The 17939-nt window shown below is 48.3% G+C and overlaps 1 protein-coding gene across 1 annotated transcript in view; it reads right to left on the bottom strand.

The window, feature by feature from the left end:
* WNT7B (Wnt family member 7B) overlaps positions 1-6151 on the bottom strand; it is a 98099-nt gene extending 91948 nt beyond the window's left edge. Inside the window, exon 1 of the mRNA XM_051611556.1 lies at positions 6009-6151. Within this exon, the coding sequence (XP_051467516.1) occupies positions 6009-6079 (71 nt within the window). The 5' untranslated portion in view covers positions 6080-6151. The remainder of the gene's footprint in view (positions 1-6008) is intronic.
* Between the last annotated feature and the right edge of the window lie 11788 nt (positions 6152-17939).

Genomic DNA, 17939 nt, shown 5'->3' with positions numbered 1-17939 from the left:
CCTGCCGGGTCCCCGCACCCCTCGCCGCTCCCGCAGGAAGAGCTGGCGTTTCCTCTCTTCCCTTTCTCCTTCCTGAGAAGATGCCAGTCAGAAGAGACGTTTCCCTGCAGGTTAGTTGCCTCTCCTTTGCCCTTCTCCCAGCCGAACGGCTTCTTACCCCCTTCGGCACCGCCGCGCCGTTGGATGCTCGACCCTTCCCCGCCCCGTGTAGCTGCAACCATGCAGGAGACAGTCGCTCTTCCTCTTTGCCTCGCTGGACATTTGTCCTTTTTTTGCGGGGCGGGGAGGAGGGAAGAAAGAAAAAAAGAACTTTTAGTGGTGGAAGGCTTGGTGGACAGACGTGCGCTGCAGATGCCGGGGTTCGGGTTTGAAAACGAACTCCGAAAGAGAAACGTGCGCCGCAGATAACTGAACACAAATGTAGCCGAAATGAGCCAGAACCGGGCTCCGAAGTCTCCTGGGTCCGTAGCGTTTGCCAGTGTTCGTTTCAGGTTAATTATCTAATGACTGAAGGAGTTTTCTTGGCAAAAAGCTCTTCCAGGCACCCTGGGAGCACCTCCTCCAGTTAACCAGACCCAGGACATGGGTCCAGCTTTCCCCGTGACACAACGAAATATTCCTTCAGGTGGAATCGGGATTGCACTATTGGTTTGATAACGTTGTCTGCCGGCCAATATACGATAAAAAAACCTTCTCGTGGTTTGGTTTAACTTAGCCACTTTCATCCACAAGTTCAGTTCAGACGCTGGGACGTCCTTTTGTGAAACACTAATATCGATCACCAAGAGACAGAAGCTTAATCATTTCAACGATTATTTACATCCCAAAATAATCTTGTTTATATTTCTTTCAGATTCTGAAATCGTCGTATTTATACTTCTGTAAGTGTGTCCGTATGTATATACATATAGACACACAGATGTGTATCTCCTGTAATGCCCATTCTCCCTGTCAGACCTTCAGGCTGGGGCTGGGGCAGCTGCGCTGGAGGTGAACTGGGAGAGCCAGGAGAGACTTTTAATGTTCTATTTCTAGTGTTTGTTCGCCTTCAGATATATATATATATTTTTAATGTGCCTCTGCTTTTAAAGATGTGCTTGGGGGAAAGAAGAAGAACAAGGAAAAGTGAATTGTAAAAATAAAAAGGAAAGGCTGGCTCAGGAAAACTTCGAAGTGGTGCTGGCAGAGTTCGACCCAGTACAGCTGAAACGGAGACGTTTCCAAATCTTCAGAATTTTCAGATCGAAGCCGGTCTTATCCCCGAGCTTACCTCGGGGAGGGGTGAAGGGAGGTGGAAAGTTGTATAAAAGAAATCAAATTGTGCCGTTTCTTTTCTGGAAGTTAAATTTTACTCTAAAACCATGGCTCGGTTTTTCTGTCGCAAAATTCATGATTATGATGATGCTGATAAGAATAATCTAAATGTCATCCAAATGGTTTCTATAAGCATGGCAGCCGGGTGTAGTGAGAAGTGCACTTGTTTTGTTGATTGAAGCCAAACATATTCCCTTCAATAACATTACGTGGCACAGGAGGAAAGGGTATTGTCGGTAACACCTAATATAGGCATTTCAGCATCTGTAGTTCCTTCTTCCACAAACACGTGTCTTTTGGACAAAACAGTGGCAGTACGGCACTGAAATGGTTGCCGACACCACAGATCGGGCAGATGAAGCAGAGCGGGCATGAATAAATTATTTACTTTTAAATTTATTTTTTTTTTCTCTTGTATCTGTTTATTCCCAGCTGTGGTTTCTTTCTTATCCCAAACCCAGGAAGTGTCCGCCACAATAGCACGTCGGAAGCCGGTAAGAGCTTTGAAGGCATGCCCGGTAGGTAACACACTAGACTCCTTTCTGGTCAGAATACGGTGTATCTTGTAGCTCACAGAACTGCAAGTTTAGTGCCAGGGGAAATAAGCAGAGAGGAATGATGAGTCGCTTGGAATAAGCGGATGTCCGGTTGGCAAGGAGGGTGAGGAGTGGCGGCGGAAAAACGGAGGGTGCCCGTGGAGGGGCCGGGGACCGTGTAGTCCCTCCGGGGGGACGGTACCAGGCAGCCCCGGTGCCTCAGCCGCACAGTCCAGGGCTCTGAGCATAAATTGCACCCGTCTCCTCTTGGGACTCGGGGTCTCGCCGGGTCTCCCGGCGCTGCCACGTGGTGCCCGTCGTCGAGGCTGCGCCTCAGCCGCTGCCTGCAGCGGGGCCGGTGGTGCCGAGCCTGGAGGGGCCGGCCGCCCGGGCTCTCTGCCGCCATACAGCCCTGGGGTGGGCGAGGGAAGGGGGATTTCGTTGGCGTTTACTGCAGACTCCGCAAAGCCAGGACGAGCTTCGCTGTAGGGGCGCGAAGCGGGGTCAGTTTGGCCCGTTCCTCGCCACAGAGTTCCCGGGAGTCCCTATAGGGAGCGGCGTGCTCCAGCCGCCCCAGGACGCGCAGGACTGCCCGGCGTCCGCAGCTCTATGAGCCCTCAGCTCCGCTCGAATTTGCCGCAGGGGCACGGAGGAAGCGGCCCCGCCGCCCTCGGAAGGGGTGCAGGTGCCTTGCATTGCCCACTTGGGCAACGCCAACTCCCACCCACCGCCTGCATCCCTCGAACATCCCTTGACCTGCTCCCCGCAGGAGGAAGCGTGTCTTCCCCGCTCCCCTTGGCGCTGCCCCGGCTGTCCCCCTTCTTTCCCTCTAGGAAAGATAAAGAGGAAAAGGGTGGGGTTTGCCCCGGGATCCCTGATCCGGGCACTGCCCGCGGCTCCGTCTTTTCAAAAGTTACACTGCTCGTCCCCAGAGCATCCGCTGTGATTTGCATCTGTGGTACAGCTGTGATTTTCAACTTCCGACGTATTTATTAATTAAAGTGGAGCCGAGCGCTCTGCGATCTTCACAGGAAATTTTTGTTTCTATCCTGCTGCTAGCTGGGGTCAATATTTGGTGTGATCCATTTCCACGAGGAGATCCGTGGAGTCAGCAAGGGTTCCAGACACTTTACGCTTCGCTGCCTGAACGGAAACGTCATGGACAGAAATATCAAGGGATGCTTCAACTGACGCATCTCTCTCCGGCAAACTCGGGGATAGGAAATAGATACGGTAACAACGGGGATTCCCTCAGAGGGGCGACTGCCTAAGCGGGATGTTGCTCTCTCCTCCTAACTGGACATACCAGCTTCTTTGTACCCTGCCATGTCACCCCGTGGGACATACCCCACGCCCCCGTACAACATCTGGGTAAATACTTATGAAGTTCTTGCGTTTTTCTCTATCCCCTCGGTCTCATGTTTGCCACCAAAAGTGGAACTTTTAGCACGTTTTATTAAGATATAAACACGTGTTCGCTCCCCAGCAAAGGGAAGAAAAAAAAAAAAAAAAGAGAGAGAAAAGGCGTGCCAAATCTAACCTCTTTGCTATCGCTGGCACAATGGCTCTCTACTTCACGCTGCAAAATAAACCTAATACACTGGAAGACAAACTACGTTTTATCTCACTTCATCTCCCCATCCCCTTTTCTGTGCAAAGAGCTCACTCGAAAAGGTATCATTACACTCAAAGGATATGGTTTCAACAAAATGGTAGTTCCAGTGGCTGATGAAAGAGGAAATAATTACATCCCACATGCCTAGCCTAGAAGTAGCACTGGACCTCAGAGCAAATTTCTCTCCTATTGTTAAGAGAAAGTGTAGTATCCTCATCATCTTACAGGCATGGTGATGGATCTGATGGGGTTTCTGTAAGAGCTTTTACTGTTCCTGCTGTTCACTCAATTTTACTTCCAGGCTCAGTCCAACTGCATTCTTGTGATTTTTGCTCTGAATCCCCTTCTAAAACAGCCACAATCAATTTCGAAAAGAGATTTGCCTTCCAGACTGTAACATGTGCCCAGTCTTCTGTTCCCTTTAAAAATAAAACCGCAGTGAAAGTGAATAGCAATACCATTGCCCCTACTTTGCAAAGTATTTGCTTCGAGCTCGCCTCTCTATGAGGGATGCGTTGTATGAAGTCCTCCTGCTATTGAAGCACATGGGGGTGCCCCCGTCATAGCTTCATGTGTGGACACACATCCTCACCAAATTCACTTCTCATCCAAGTCCCTGCCACTCTGAGCCTGGAGGACGACAGAGCCCCTCGCTGCCGACCACCGCTACGACAAAGAGCGGCGCAGGTATTCAGCCCCACCGAGGTCAGAGCACAGAAAACGCCCTCCGGTCTTCCACAGGCCGGATTTGAGGATAGCCCAGGGGCATGTGCTCCGGACGGGACACGGGTGAATGTTGGCTTCTCAGGGGGGCAGGGCGGAAAGCGACACCCGCGCCCCTCCGCTTCCGCGCATCCTTCGCGGGTCGCCAGCGGGACAACGCCGTGATGCGCCGGCCCCCGCGGCAGCACCTGTGGCAGTGGGGGCGGGCTGAGAGCAGTGCCAAATGAATAAATAAATAAATAAATAAATAAATAAGGAAAGAAGCAAGCACACACAGGGATGCAATCCGGCTGGTGCCCGCCGAGCAACCTGCTGGGGACCCTCTGGCAGGCAGCCCGTGCTTTTCACCGGCAGCCCTGCCCTTCCTGCCTGCAGCCGGGGAGGGAGCGGGCAGGGGGAACTCCCACTGAGGGGCACCGGCCGTGCTTGGGCAGCTCTGCTTCCCTTCTCATCCCCGAGGAGACCGATTTAATCCCTCCCCGCCCCCAGTGAAAACCTTAATCCTCATCTCTGGCGTGCTCCCTCTTGCAGATTGCCTCCCTTCCCCCCGCCAGCTCCCTCCTCCCCGCCGCTGCCCGGGCTGCTACCAGCGGGGACGGGGCTGTCCCCGCCGCGCACGGTGCCCGGAGCAGCGCCGGCGGGGCGGGCGGGCTGCGCGGCCTCAGCACGTCCCGGCGGCCGGGGGGGCAGGGCCGGGCAGCTCCCCGTTGCTCTCCCGCTCCAAGACGGGACGGGACGGGGTGCTGCCCTCCGTCCGGGGAGTTGTCCCCGCTCTCCCACCTTTTGGGGCTGCCCTTTGGCTCCCCTCCTCTTCTCCGTATTGATTTCAAGGTGAGAAGCGAGCGCTTTTGGATTGCAACTCACCTTATGCATTCTTGATCATTTAAAAAAAAAAAAAAATCCCGCAGCTATGCAAAGACAGGATCTTTAAAGAGTTTGTTACTCGACAGGTAAGGACTCGGCTGGGGCTCAGGAATGTGGAAATTCAACTCAAGTCAGCCTACTGCGACGAGCAATATTAATAAGGGCATACAGGTACAGGGGGGAGAGGCAGAAGGAGAAACCTGGCAACTAAAATAACAGAGTGATCTCGATCGAGGTGATCAAATCCCGAGGAGCCAGCTTCCCGGGAGCCCCCGTTGCCAGGCGGCCTGCGGGCCCCGAGCCGGTTCCCGCTTGGCTTCCCGGACGCTTCAGCGCGGAGGTAGACGGACCAGTTGTCAAGTTAATTTCAACACGTCCGTGTGATGGATAGAAACGCAAATTGTGTCTAGGCCTGCATAAAACAAATCCCTGAGTGCAGGTTCAGAGCAGGGATTCCACTCCTCCCGCCCTTTTCCCCTTTTTAATACTTAAGCTCTGATCTATTGTCCCAGCAGCAGCAGCTGAGTTAACTCTGTCGGGCTGCGCGTTTGTGTTTGGTTGTTTGGTTTTGTTTTTGGTTGTTTTTTTTTCTGAGGGTACCGTATGCCAGAGATAATATTTAAGTTCTCTTAAGCAGTACAAAATAAAAAGGACCCGTCATCACCAGCGACCGGCTCCTGCAGGCTCGGCGCTGCCCGGAGTACCCTGTGGCTGGGTATCGCCCCACCGCCCTGTCCCGGGACCGGGGAGAAACTCGGGGACCTTCTGGGGGCTGCCACCGCTTGGACAACCCAGGGAGCAGGGCGGGGAGACAGAAACAACCACCTCCTCTCTCCTTTGCTACCTTTTTTTTTTTTTTCCTTTTGTTTTTTTTTTCTCCTTTGCAACATTTTGTTCACAACTCCGTAATAACGTGACCCAAAAGCCAAGGAGATTTGTCGTGCACAAGGACTTACCCTAATTTGACATAGATGACTCCAAAGCATAGAAACACGTAGAAAATCCACTTCCGAAAGTTTCTGTGCATGATCTAGAGAATGGACTGAGCCATAAAAATTGCACAAAAAGTCGAACTGATCTTGTCGATTAAATCCCAGTCAAGAGCATTGCTGAAGCTACCCAGGAGCAAAGCCGGCCAAACTGTAAAAAATCGACACCGAGCAGATAAGCAGCTCTTCCCAGAGCCATAGTGCTCCGATACTAAAGCTAAAGAGGGAGGAAAAAAATAGAAAGAGCTGCTCAAAACGGTAAAACAAAAACCCAAGACAGACAGTCTGAGGGAGAAAATGAGCAAGCACTGATCTTGATCAACTGCCTCATAGAGACCTGAAGTTCAATGTGTTTTTACTTGTTCTGACTTCCCCAGGTAACACTACGTATCTTGCAATCTATGGCTCCAGGTAGGAGGATCTCTCTCTCTCTCTCACTCTCTCTCTCTCTCTTTCTCTCTCTCTCCTGCTCTTCCCCCCACCCCGTATGTGTCAGGATCTAATACATATCTTATCTATCTGTGTGCATGTTCGTGTGCGAGTTGTGCGTGTGTTTGTTTTTCAGAAGGCATGTCCTTAAGCCGGAGTTTTGGGGGAAACACATGAAACGTACCCAATGAGGGGAAAAAAAGGACTCGTCCTCTGCAACCTAAGCATTTTTTCATTTCCTCTAGCATGGTAAAGCGGCTGGATTTGCAATGTACGGACTTCGCAAAAGACATTGTTAAAACTCTTTTCCTCTTTCTCTTTTTTTTTTTTCCCCTTCCCCCCCCCCCCCCCCCCCCCCCCCCCCATAAAAAAGAGGCAGGATTTAACCCTCGTTTGCTTACAGCTCCGTGTCCTAAAAGGCAATATACGTGTGTATGTGTCCAGACTATTTCTCCTCGGTTATCAGACCCTGCTGTACACAAACGCCTGTTACTAAATTTGATTTCATTTTCCACAGTAAGAAAGCATCTTACTTTAAGAAACATATAGACTTGGCTTTTAACACCAGTTTAGATTTGCTGCTCCTAGGGAGATTAATCAGTGAAACAAAAACTCACTTTGTGTTCAGACACTAACAATCAAGCAAAGCTTCCTTTTCTTTCTGTCTTTTCTTTCTTCCTCACTGATTTCTGAGCTTTTCAGTTTATTCCTGCGTTCTGTGGAATTCTCTGTTCCAGTCTACTACTACACAATGTGTGCTTGTCTGGAGGCATATGTCGGCATGCATATGCACGCTTAAATAGCACTCAAATACAAGTTTGTGGGCTGTGGTAAGTTATATAGATAGGGATAAACCCGTGCACCTAAGCCCACTCATACACATACACTTATATACGTGTAGTACAGTAAACATAGATAGCTCTAGGCTTCTCTGAAAGAGAGTCAGCTAAACACACACCAGTAACGGCTGAAAGGAAAGCAGGCAGTGACAAGCAAGCCAAAGAGGCTGAACACAGCACTTCATCGTAAAATATCTATCCTGACGGAGAAAACAAAGGATTTTTGAAAGCCCAGCCAGGCTGCAGTGGTTGAAGAGATGCAGTGTGAAATCGCAGGTCATTTCTAGATTCCCCCCACAGTCAAGGCTTCCCGCACCTTGCATCACCCACCCAGCTCCCGAAAAGAAGGTATTCTCGGAGCTTGGTGCGGAGATCCCAAGCCAAGCCCCTGAGAAAGGGAAGCAGAAGCGGGACAGAGAGTGGCCCTCCTGCGGGACGGTTCACGCCGAGTCTCCCGGGAGGGAGGGAAGGAGACAGCCCAACCTGAGGACCCCACCGAGCCCTCCGCTATCTTTCCCTGCTGATCGGTTTCGCTCTGCCTCTTCCCTCGCATTCCTCACGTTTTATTCTTTAATAATCAACGCTCCGGCTCCTGCAGGCAGCCTTCCCTCCTCCGGACTGCTGCTGCTGCGTTTTCCTTAACTGTGAACGACGTTTCCTTTTAAAACCCTGTTTCTTCCCTTCACGCTCTTTCCTTTGTATTTAAATGTCCTTTATTATTTCCTCTGATGCTATAGGTTTTGTTTGGTTTGGGGGCTTTCGGAATTATTTTTTTTCTTTTCTTTTAGGGGGGGTTGGTTGTTTTGTTGTGTGGTTTTTTTATTATTATTATTTTTCAACACCACTATTTTTTTAAAGGACGAGGCCAATTTTCCCTTTTCCAAACCGTTCCTCCCAAAGCCTCGTAAACTTCACCCAGAGCCGCCACCCAAACACTCAGACCCACACCTAAAGGGAAGCCTAAAGGCAGCCTCCCCTCTCCTCACCCCGTTATTTTTTGTATATTCCCCCGCCCCACCCCCGCTTTTTAAAGCCCTTGGAAAGGGAAACGTCCCCTCCGAGTCCCGAACGGAGGGGCTGAGCCCCGAGCTGCCCGCGGCCGGGCGGGAGGCGGGCGGGACGCTGCGGCTTCTGCCCCAGGCCCCGCACACACCGGCTCGGCGCCCCGACACTGCGAGCGGGGCCGGGCGGCGGCCCCGGGCGTCCCGCGGGATAACACCGCCACCCAGGGGCGGCAGGCGGCTGCGCCCACGGGGGCACCCGGGCCGGGCCGGGCCGAGCCAGGTGGGGCCGGGCGGCTGCAGGGACTCCGTCCTCCCTGCGCAGAGGGCGCGGGGATGGGCTCCTCGTTCCCGCCGGGCTGTCGGGGGGATGATGTGCCGCAGCTTCCCGGCCCCGGCCCTCCAGCCAGGGCCGAGCAGGTTCGCCGGCTTGCGGAGCGCGGAGTCTGGGTGTTGCCTCCCGTCCCGCGGCCGCCCCCGCAGCCGCGCGGGAGGCGGGCGTGGGTCTGCGGCGTGGGCGGCAGGAGGCCCGGCGGGGGCGGCTGCCGCGCGGGAACGGGGCGCTCGCCGGCCGGGGAGACCGGGAGGGAGGCACTGGGCGGCACGACGCTTGCTGCTGCTCCTGCTCTGAGGCTCGCTCGCACGTGTTCCTTTCCTTTTTCCTTCCCAGAAAGCCCACGGCACGAGCAGGACGGCAGCTCAGGCTGCCTCCCGCCTCCTCCGCGGCTGCCGGGGCCGCCAGGCGAGCGCGGGCTCCTCGGCTTCAGGGAACGGGTCAGTTGTTCGTGTTTGCGCGCACACCCAGCGAGTTTCAGCAAGAGAAACTAAACTAGGCTGTGCGTGAACTAGCTTCGTGCTCAGGGAAAAATCTTCTTGTATTTTGACGCTCCACTGTTCAGATAATTGATTTGAAGAACCTGGACTCGGGAAAAAATGATAACATTTTCCTTCCTTCAAATAGCAGCTTAACTATTGCTCAGAGCTTAGGCTGAGGATAAGAAGATTTAATTAAGCTGATTAACTCTGCAATTTAAGAGGAAAAACCCTGCAAAACATTAAAATAGGTAATTCTCATATGAGCGCTCAGAAATTGACAGCTGCTTTAAAGTTGTAGGCAAAATATGTAAAGCTCATTGAACAACTTTAAACAAATACGACCTTAATAATGCTAAAAGGCTTCCTCAAGATAAGGCAACATTCATAAATACAGAAGTATTGGCAGATGAAGGTTGAAACCATGAAGTGCTCTTCTAGTGCGCCATCATTATTTGCTTCTCATTCAATATAACTGGCATGGAAGGTCATACAGTAGATAGAAAATCCACTGATACATATTTCCACACACTGACCTTCTGCTGACAAAGCTTAAGATGCACTCCTCTAAAGCCATAGAAAGAAAGGTCAGCTATACAACATTGCTGCCTGATCCCCATACCTCCCTCTAGCCTCCCTCTAGATAAAATGTCTCCTGTGATAAAATATTTCAAAGGCTTGTTGGACTTCAGCTTTCATCATCCATTTACCCCCACTCCAAGTGGAGAGGCTTTTCCTGTGCCTAGGAAGGAGAATCCACATGACCTTCAGAAATCACCAGTGAGGCTGTGAATTTATCTGACAGCTTAGTCAACAGGAGGTAACTACTGGGTGTGCAGTTACTCAGGAATAACGTGGGTGTCAGTCTCTAGAAAGAAGAAGATGACAGGAATGAAGAGTCACTAGCCAAGTCATGGGTCTCATTTTATTCCAGACTGCACAGCACTCATGCTCTTAGTCTCACCTGGGCTGCTGTTGCCTGTAGGACCTGACAGACAGAGGACTGTCCCAGCAGGAGGAGAATCCTCACAGTATGAGGAGGTGAAAGACCACTGTAAAGCTCTGTAAATGGAAGTGTAAGCAGCATGGAAGGGGAAAGGAATTTTAAACTGTTGGTTGCAGCTCACATCATCTTCCCTAGAGCTTATTTCCAACATTGTGTTCAAAAGCAGAACAAGCGTGGGAAATTTCTGGGGCACACAGACAACAGGAATAATTCCTCTGTCAGGTTTCTTTACATGCCTTTCTCTTCTGTCTGTACTGCTCAGATCAGTCATAGGTAACTAGTAGTCACAGGATCCCAAAGTCAAACTCGAGGGAAAATCCAGCTGCATTTATGCTGGCCAGCCACTGCCTGGCACTGTTGCTCCATGCAATGGTAGATGAAGGCCCCCATCTAATGCTAAGAAAGTAAAAGCAGGAAAATGTTCCTCAGGGAAAATACACAAGAGTATATGTGGTTGAAAAAGAGGAAAATAACTGTAAGAAGAAAAATGAAAACAGAAAGCATACCAAGAGAGGTAATCTGAGAGCTGACCAGGATCTTACACAGGTGTTCTTAAGAAATGTAACACTAACACTAAGTATATGCATTTACTACTAGCCTTTAATATTTTCTATGTGTGTTACCAGGCCTTTGCACATTAAGTGTTTTATTAATTCTCTCATTTATTCAGCTGCTTCCTAGGTCTAAGATGAGATGCTACCAAACCTGCTCTCTGCCTCTAGAGCTTTTTTTAAGACTGGGGATGTCCTTCATCCTAAAGGCCTAAAGAACAAGTCTTATGAAGAGTGGCTGAGGGAACTGGGCCTATTTACTCTAAAGAAAAGGAGGCTGAGGGGAGACCTCATCACTCTCTGCAACTACCTGGGGGGGACACTGTAGAGAGGTAGGTGCTGGTCTCTTCTCACAAGTAAATAGTGATAGGACGAGGGAATGGCCTAAAGCTACAATGGGGGAGATTTAGGCTGGACATTAGGATTTTTTTTTTTTTTTCTCTGAAATGGTTGTCAAGCATTGGAACAGGCTGCCCAGAGAGGTGGTTGAGTCACCATCCCTGGGTGTGTCTAAATGTTGTGTAGATGTGGTGCTTGGGGATATGGCTTAGGGGTGAACATGGTAAAGTAGGGCTAAAGGTCTTTTCCAACCTAAATGATTCTATGATTCTATGATTCAGTGGGTTTCTGATGCTGAGCCGTGTTCTCAGTCATCTGGTCCTTGAGCTTTGATTCAACAGAAGGTTATGAAACTCATCTCATTAGTGATTATGCTCTTGGGACATACATCTGGTAAGGTGTTCAGCACAGCACTGTCCACTCCCTTTTTTTCTCAACTTTTTTTTTTTTTCTTCTCCCTTACATCTCATTACTTGGAATACATTCTGTTTCTCAGGCTGTCTTCCTGCAATTCCTATGCCTGCTAACATTTAATCAGTTTAGAGGACACCAAATTAGACTAGTAAGTTGCTCAGTTGCTTCACGTGTTTCACATACTCAGATTAATCTTGGTTTTAAATTTTTGTTTACTCTGTTTCATCAAAGCTGAGAGGCACTGTTCAAGCCTCAGAAATATATAATTTTATATATTACACATGTCTGGGGTACCAGCATGAAATGGAACTAACAAACTTTCTCACTAACTCCTCCCTTGCTAAATGGATCTTTATTAGATTTATTACACTGGATTTATATAATTTTAGATTCTTCCTTTTGTTCTTCATGAACTGGCTTCTTACTCCATTGACTACATACATCTGAAAGGTTCTCCGCAGAAGAAGGTTCAGCAGTTAAAGTGGAACATGAGTCAGCCATTTCATACAGTTGCAAAAAAATGTTAAATACTCTGAATGAATTGGCATGTTGTATTCGTATGTTGTATGTGAATGAATCCTTTTACTCTTTGCAGCAGTAGGAAGCCTATCCTGATGGATGTACTGTGTCTTCTGGGCAGTGTACTTCAAGATGGAGATGATCCAGACATGAACAATAAGAAGATGTATAGAAGACATGATGCACGAAGATCAGCTGAGTCAGCTGTGTTTGTCCATTTTACAGAAACAGGGACTGAGCAGGGAGAGAGGATAATAGTCTGCAAATGTGGGAAAACATGTTGCAAATATGTCAAGGTCAGGGATCGTTGTACACAGACACAAGGGATAAATGGATGTGAGCATCATTTAGGCAAAATTAGTTTGACAGGGAAAAGCTTCCTAAGATTTAAGATCAAGTTAACTAAACATCTGCAGAAATTTAGTAGTACAGGATCCTACTGCAGGCTACAAGCATCAAGGTCCGTTTTAGACATGATGCCTGAGATTCTGTGACTCTGCCTTCAGCTGCCTTGCTGTGAAAATTCTATTTCTCCTTCATTAAGTGTGATGAGATATAAATTAAACCTTCCCAGCTTACTCTGAAAGAGTTTCAGAAAGCATCTAGCTTGACCAAAAGAGATATAGTCTGTATCCAGGAGCTCAGACGAACACCCAATGCAGTTGTCTCTAGGGTCTATTTCATGGAGAGACCCATTTAATACTAAGCTTGCAGTAACAAGTGTTCTCACTGGTCCTTACAAATAAAATGTCTAATAAAAGGACTCGGCACATTCGTATATTAGTTCAGCAATTCAGAGACTTAAGGTTTGAGACTTTAGGTTTTGAAACTCTGGGAACAACATGCTTCAGGTAATAGAGCTGGACAACCTCACTGAACCGAAGTCTGCTGTTTGCCTAAGGTGACCCTAATATAAGGTATCCCAAATGAATACAAACTAAATATTGAGGTCAACAAGGTGTATGCTGAAATTAAGATAAAATACATTTAGTCTAGTAATCAGCACAATCTTTTACCATTTTATATTGTTTTGGGTTTTGTGTGTGTGTCACTTAAAGAGGAATCCCTCCTATTCCCTTTTTCTAGGAGCCATTGCAAGTCTCTAGGTCAAAAACTACCTGTAATGCAACAAAGGAATATCAGGATTCAGAATTTTTGTTGTGATTTATGTATTCATTCCTGTTTTCTAATCATATTCTTTGCCGTGTATAGGTGGGCAAACATTTTTAATGATCCGTGCTTTCAAATTATGAGTACAAAAGACACCATGCTGGGTTGATTACACTTCAAGACTCAAGCAAGTAACTTAATATTATGTGATATATTAAATTTTTTGCTTGCCTATTGTATGCTGGAATTTTTATATTATTAAAAGGGAAGCTACGTATTGTTAAACAGTCTATAGAAGAGTCTTTTTTCCCTAACTGATCTTATTCTATTGTAATCTTAGTCCATCTGATGTAAAATTTTTTTTTGGCTTCTATGATTTGCAATCAGTAGGCATTGATAATGAGCTGTGAAGACTAAAGCTGTACCTATTCTGAGTATTTGGCCTGATTTTTTTCTGGTGAAATGGCATGATTTTAGATTTCAAATATGACTTAGAAATTGTTGTTTGCATCACAGGAACAAACCTTAAAATCTGGCTAAGGCAAACAACATCTTTGCCTTGGTTCAGATAGAGTAAGACACACAGACTGTTTGTCACTAGGGCAGCATCCTGGTGTAAGTAAGGCAAGAGGGGCCACAGCACCAAATGGTGGAGTGATGTTATAGGTAAGGAGCATGGAACTCCTCTACCAGTGATAAAGGGAGATCGCTTCCTTGCAGAAATATCACGGAAATATTAGTGTCTTTTAACTGCCAAGCTGGAAACTTCTCCAGGCTCTACTATAGCCTTTCCACCAGTGCACCTGTCCCCTCATTTAATGTTAGCTTCAACCCTGTCGTGTGTAGCTACATGGTGAGTCTCGAGTTTCAGGTCTTTTTGATTCCTTCTCCAGGTAACCCTCTGCAGAGGCACTTTTCATTGTAAGAAGCTGAGACACCTTGGTAAGAATTATCAAAGGTACACTCATTGAAAAAGAAGTAGGAGAAATATGGGGGGGAAGCATTACTGATAAATAAAATGATACAATGGTTCTCTCCTCCAGTTGAGTCAGATGTCAACATCTGGAGCTCTAAGGTCTAGTGAGGTTTCCACATATTCTGCCTTATAGCATCATAGAATGGTTTGAGTTGGAAAGGACATGAAAGATCATCTAGTTCCAACCCTCCTGCATGGGCAGGGACACCTGCCACTAGACCAGGTTGGTCAAAGCCCCATCCAACCTGGCTGTGAACACTTCCAGGGATGGAGCATACACTGCTTCTCTGGGCAACCTGTTTGAATGTGTCACCACCCTCCAGTAAAGAAACTCTTCCTCATATCTAATCTAAATCTACTCTCCTCTGGTTTAAAGCCATTCTCCCTTGTCATATCCCTACATGCCCTTATAAACAATCCCTCCCCAGCTTTCCTGCAGTCCCTTCAGGTACTGGAAGGCCACTATAAGGTTTCCCCTGAGCCTTCTCTTCTCCTGCCTGAACAACCCCAACTCTCTCAGTCTGTCTTCATAGGAGAGGTGCTGCAGCCCTCTGATAATCTTGGCCCATCTTTGGACTTGCTCCAACACCTCCATGCCCTTCTTATGTTGGAGACGCTAGAACTGGACACAGCATCCACATGGACTTTCATGAAAGGGGAAAGGAGGAGAATCACCTCCCTTGACCTGCTGGCCACGCTTCTTTTGATGCAGCCCAGGACATGGTTGGCTTTTTGGGCTGCAAGTGCACATTGTTGGCTCATGTCAAGCTTATCATCAACCAAAACCGAAATCCTTTTTCCTTAGGGCTGTTCTCAATCCATTCTCCACCCAGCATGCATTTATGCTTGGGAGTGCCACAATCCACATGCAGGACCTTGCACTTGGTTTTGTTGAGCTTCATGAGATTGACATCAGCCCACCTGTCAAGCCTGTCAAGATCCCTCTGGATGGCATGCCTTGCTTCCAGTGTGTTTACCACACAACACAGCTTGGTGCTGTCAGAAAACTTGCTGAGGGATCCACACAGTCCCACCATCCACGTCACTGACAAAATGTTAAACAGCATTGGTCCCAATACTGACCTCTGAGGAACGCCACTCATCACTGATTTCCACTTGGACTTAGAGCCATTGACCTCAACCCTTTCAGTGAAATTAGCCAGTCAATTCCTTATCCACTGAGCGATCCATCTGTCAAGTCCATGTTTTTCCAATTTGGAGACAAGGATGTCATGCAGGACAGAGTCAAACGCTTTCCTTAAGTCCAGGTAGATAACATCAGTTATCTGATGCTCTTCCCTTATCCACCAACGATGTAACCTGTCACAGAAGACCACCAAATTCATCAGGAAGAATTTGCCCTTAGTGAAGCCATGTTGACTGTCACAAATGACCTCCGTATTTTCTATGTGCCTTAGCATAGTTTCCAGGAGTATCTGCTCCATGATCTTGCCAAGCACAGAGACTGATTTGCCTCTAGTTCTCAGGGTCTTCTTTTTTTCTCTTTTAAAAAATGGGAGTTATGTTTCCCCTTTTCCAGTCAGTGGGAACTTCACCAGACTGCTATGACTTCTAAAATATGATAGATAGTAGCTTAGCAACTTCATCTGCCAGTTCCCTCAGAAGCTGTGGATGTATCTCATCAGGTCCCATGGACTTGCACACCTCCAGGTTCTTTAGATGGTCTTGAATCTGATCTGCCCCTACTGTGGGTGGTTCTTAATTCTCCCAGTCCCTGTCCTTGCCTTCTGTGACTTGGGCTGTGTGGCTTGAGCACTTGCCAGTGAAGGCTGAGGCAAAAAAGTCATTGAGTACGTCAGCTTTCTCTATATCCTGGATAAGCAGGTCTCCCTTTTCCTTCAGAGGGTCTACATTTTCCCTAGTCTTCCTTTTGTCACCAATGTACCTATAGAAGCTTTTGGTGTTGCCTGTTATGTCCCTGGCCAGATTTAATTCTATCAAAGCTTTAGCTTTCTTAACCTGACCCCTGGTTGCTCAGACAATTTATGTGTATTCCTCCCAAGCTACCTGTCCTTTCTTCAACCCTTTGTGGGCTTCCCTTTTATGTCTGAGTTTGTACAGGAACTCCTTGTTCATCCATGTGGGTCTCCTGGTGTTTTTGCCTGATTTCTTCTTTGATGGGACACATTACTCATGAGTTTGGAGGAGGTGATTCTTCAATATTCATCAGTTTTCTTGGGCTTCTTTTCCCTCCAGAGCTTCATCCCCTTGTGCTCTACAATTCAGGTCCCTGGAGAGGCCAAAGTCTGTTCTCCTGAAGTCCATGGTAGTGAACTTGCTGTGCACCCTCCTCACGCCCCTAAGGATTTTGAACTCAATCAACTCATGGTCACTTGCAGCCAAGACTGCCCTTGAGCTTCACATTCCCCACCAGTCCTGCCTGTTGGTGAGAACAAGATCCAGCACAGCATCTCTCCTCTTTGGCTCCTCTATCACTTGGAGAAGGAAGCTGTGTTTTCCCTCCAACAGATATCTCCATCCATTAATGCCCCTGCCTCATTGCTAGACAGTGAGAAGGAATTCTGAATCTCTTTCTATGACCAAGTGACCCATCTATTGGATGAGGGGAAGGCTTTGGGTGTTGTCTACCTGGACTTTGATAAGGCCTTTGACACTGTCTCACAGCATTCTCCTGGAGAAGATGGTGAATCATGGCATAAACAAGTGTACTCCACTGGGTAAAAAACTGGCTGAGTGTCCAGGCCCAGAGAGTTGTGGTAAACAGGGTCAGATCTAGTTGGTGACTGGTCACCAGTGCTGTCCCTCACGGCTCAGTTTTGGGGCCAGTCTTGTTCAATATCTTTATCAATGATCTGGATGAGGGGATTGAGTGCACCCTCAGTAAGTTTGCCGACAACACTGAATTGCGTGGGAGTGTTGATCTGCTAGAGGGTAGGAAGGCTCTACAGAGGGACCTGGACAGGCTGGATCAATGGCCCAAGGCCAATTGTATGAGGTTCAACAAGGCCAAGTGCTGGGTTCTGCATTTCAGTCACAACAAACCCAGGCAACACTACAGGCCTGGGGAGGAGTGGCTGGAGAGCTGCCCAGAGGAAAAGGAACTGGGGGTGCTGGTTGGAAAGCTCCATGGTAGAGAAGGACCCGGGGGTGTTGGTTGACATCTGACTTAACATGAGCTAGCAGGGTGCCCAGGTGGCCAAGAAGGCCAGCAGCATCCTGGGCTGCATCAGGAATAGCATGGCCAGCAGGAGTAGGGAAGTGATTGTGCTGCTGTACAAGGCACCGGTGAGGCTGCACCTCAAGTACCGTGTTCAGTTCTGGACACAGAGGAGAGCTACCAAGCTCATGAAAGGCCTAGAGAACAAGTCATACAAGGAACAGCTGAGGGAACTGGGGATGTTTAGTTTGGAGAAGAGGAGCCTGAGGGGAGACCTCATTGCCCTCTACAACTGCCTGAAAGGAGGTTGTAGGGAGGTGGGTTTCAGCCTCTTCTCCCCGGTGGGTAATGACAGGAACAGAGGAAATGGCTTAAAGTTGTGGCAGGGGAAGTTTAGATTGGATATTAGGAAGAATTTCTCTACTGAAAGAGTGGTCAGGCACTGAAATAGCCCGCCCAGGGAGGTGGTGGAGTCACCATCCTCGGAGGTATTCAAGAAACGTGTAGATGTGGAACTTCAGGGCATGCTCTAGTGGCTGAGGTTGTGGGGCTTTTTGAGGGTGCTTTTTGATGGAATGTGTGTGGTTGTTTGTGTTTGGTTTTGCGGGAGGTTGTTGGGTTTTTTTATGCTGATGGTTGGTCTCAGTGATCTCAGAGGTCCTTTCCAACCATGATGATTCTGTGATTCTGTGAATTTACTCCTTTCTAATTTGAGAGGTGTGGAGATTACTCATTTCCCATCGGCTTGACCACAGCGTAGAT

This window comes from Apus apus, chromosome 1 (genome assembly GCF_020740795.1).
Source record: "Apus apus isolate bApuApu2 chromosome 1, bApuApu2.pri.cur, whole genome shotgun sequence".
NCBI lineage: Eukaryota > Metazoa > Chordata > Aves > Apodiformes > Apodidae > Apus > Apus apus.
The sequence above is the reverse complement of the archived record's forward strand: the minus strand, read 5'-3'. Positions and strand labels throughout refer to the sequence as shown.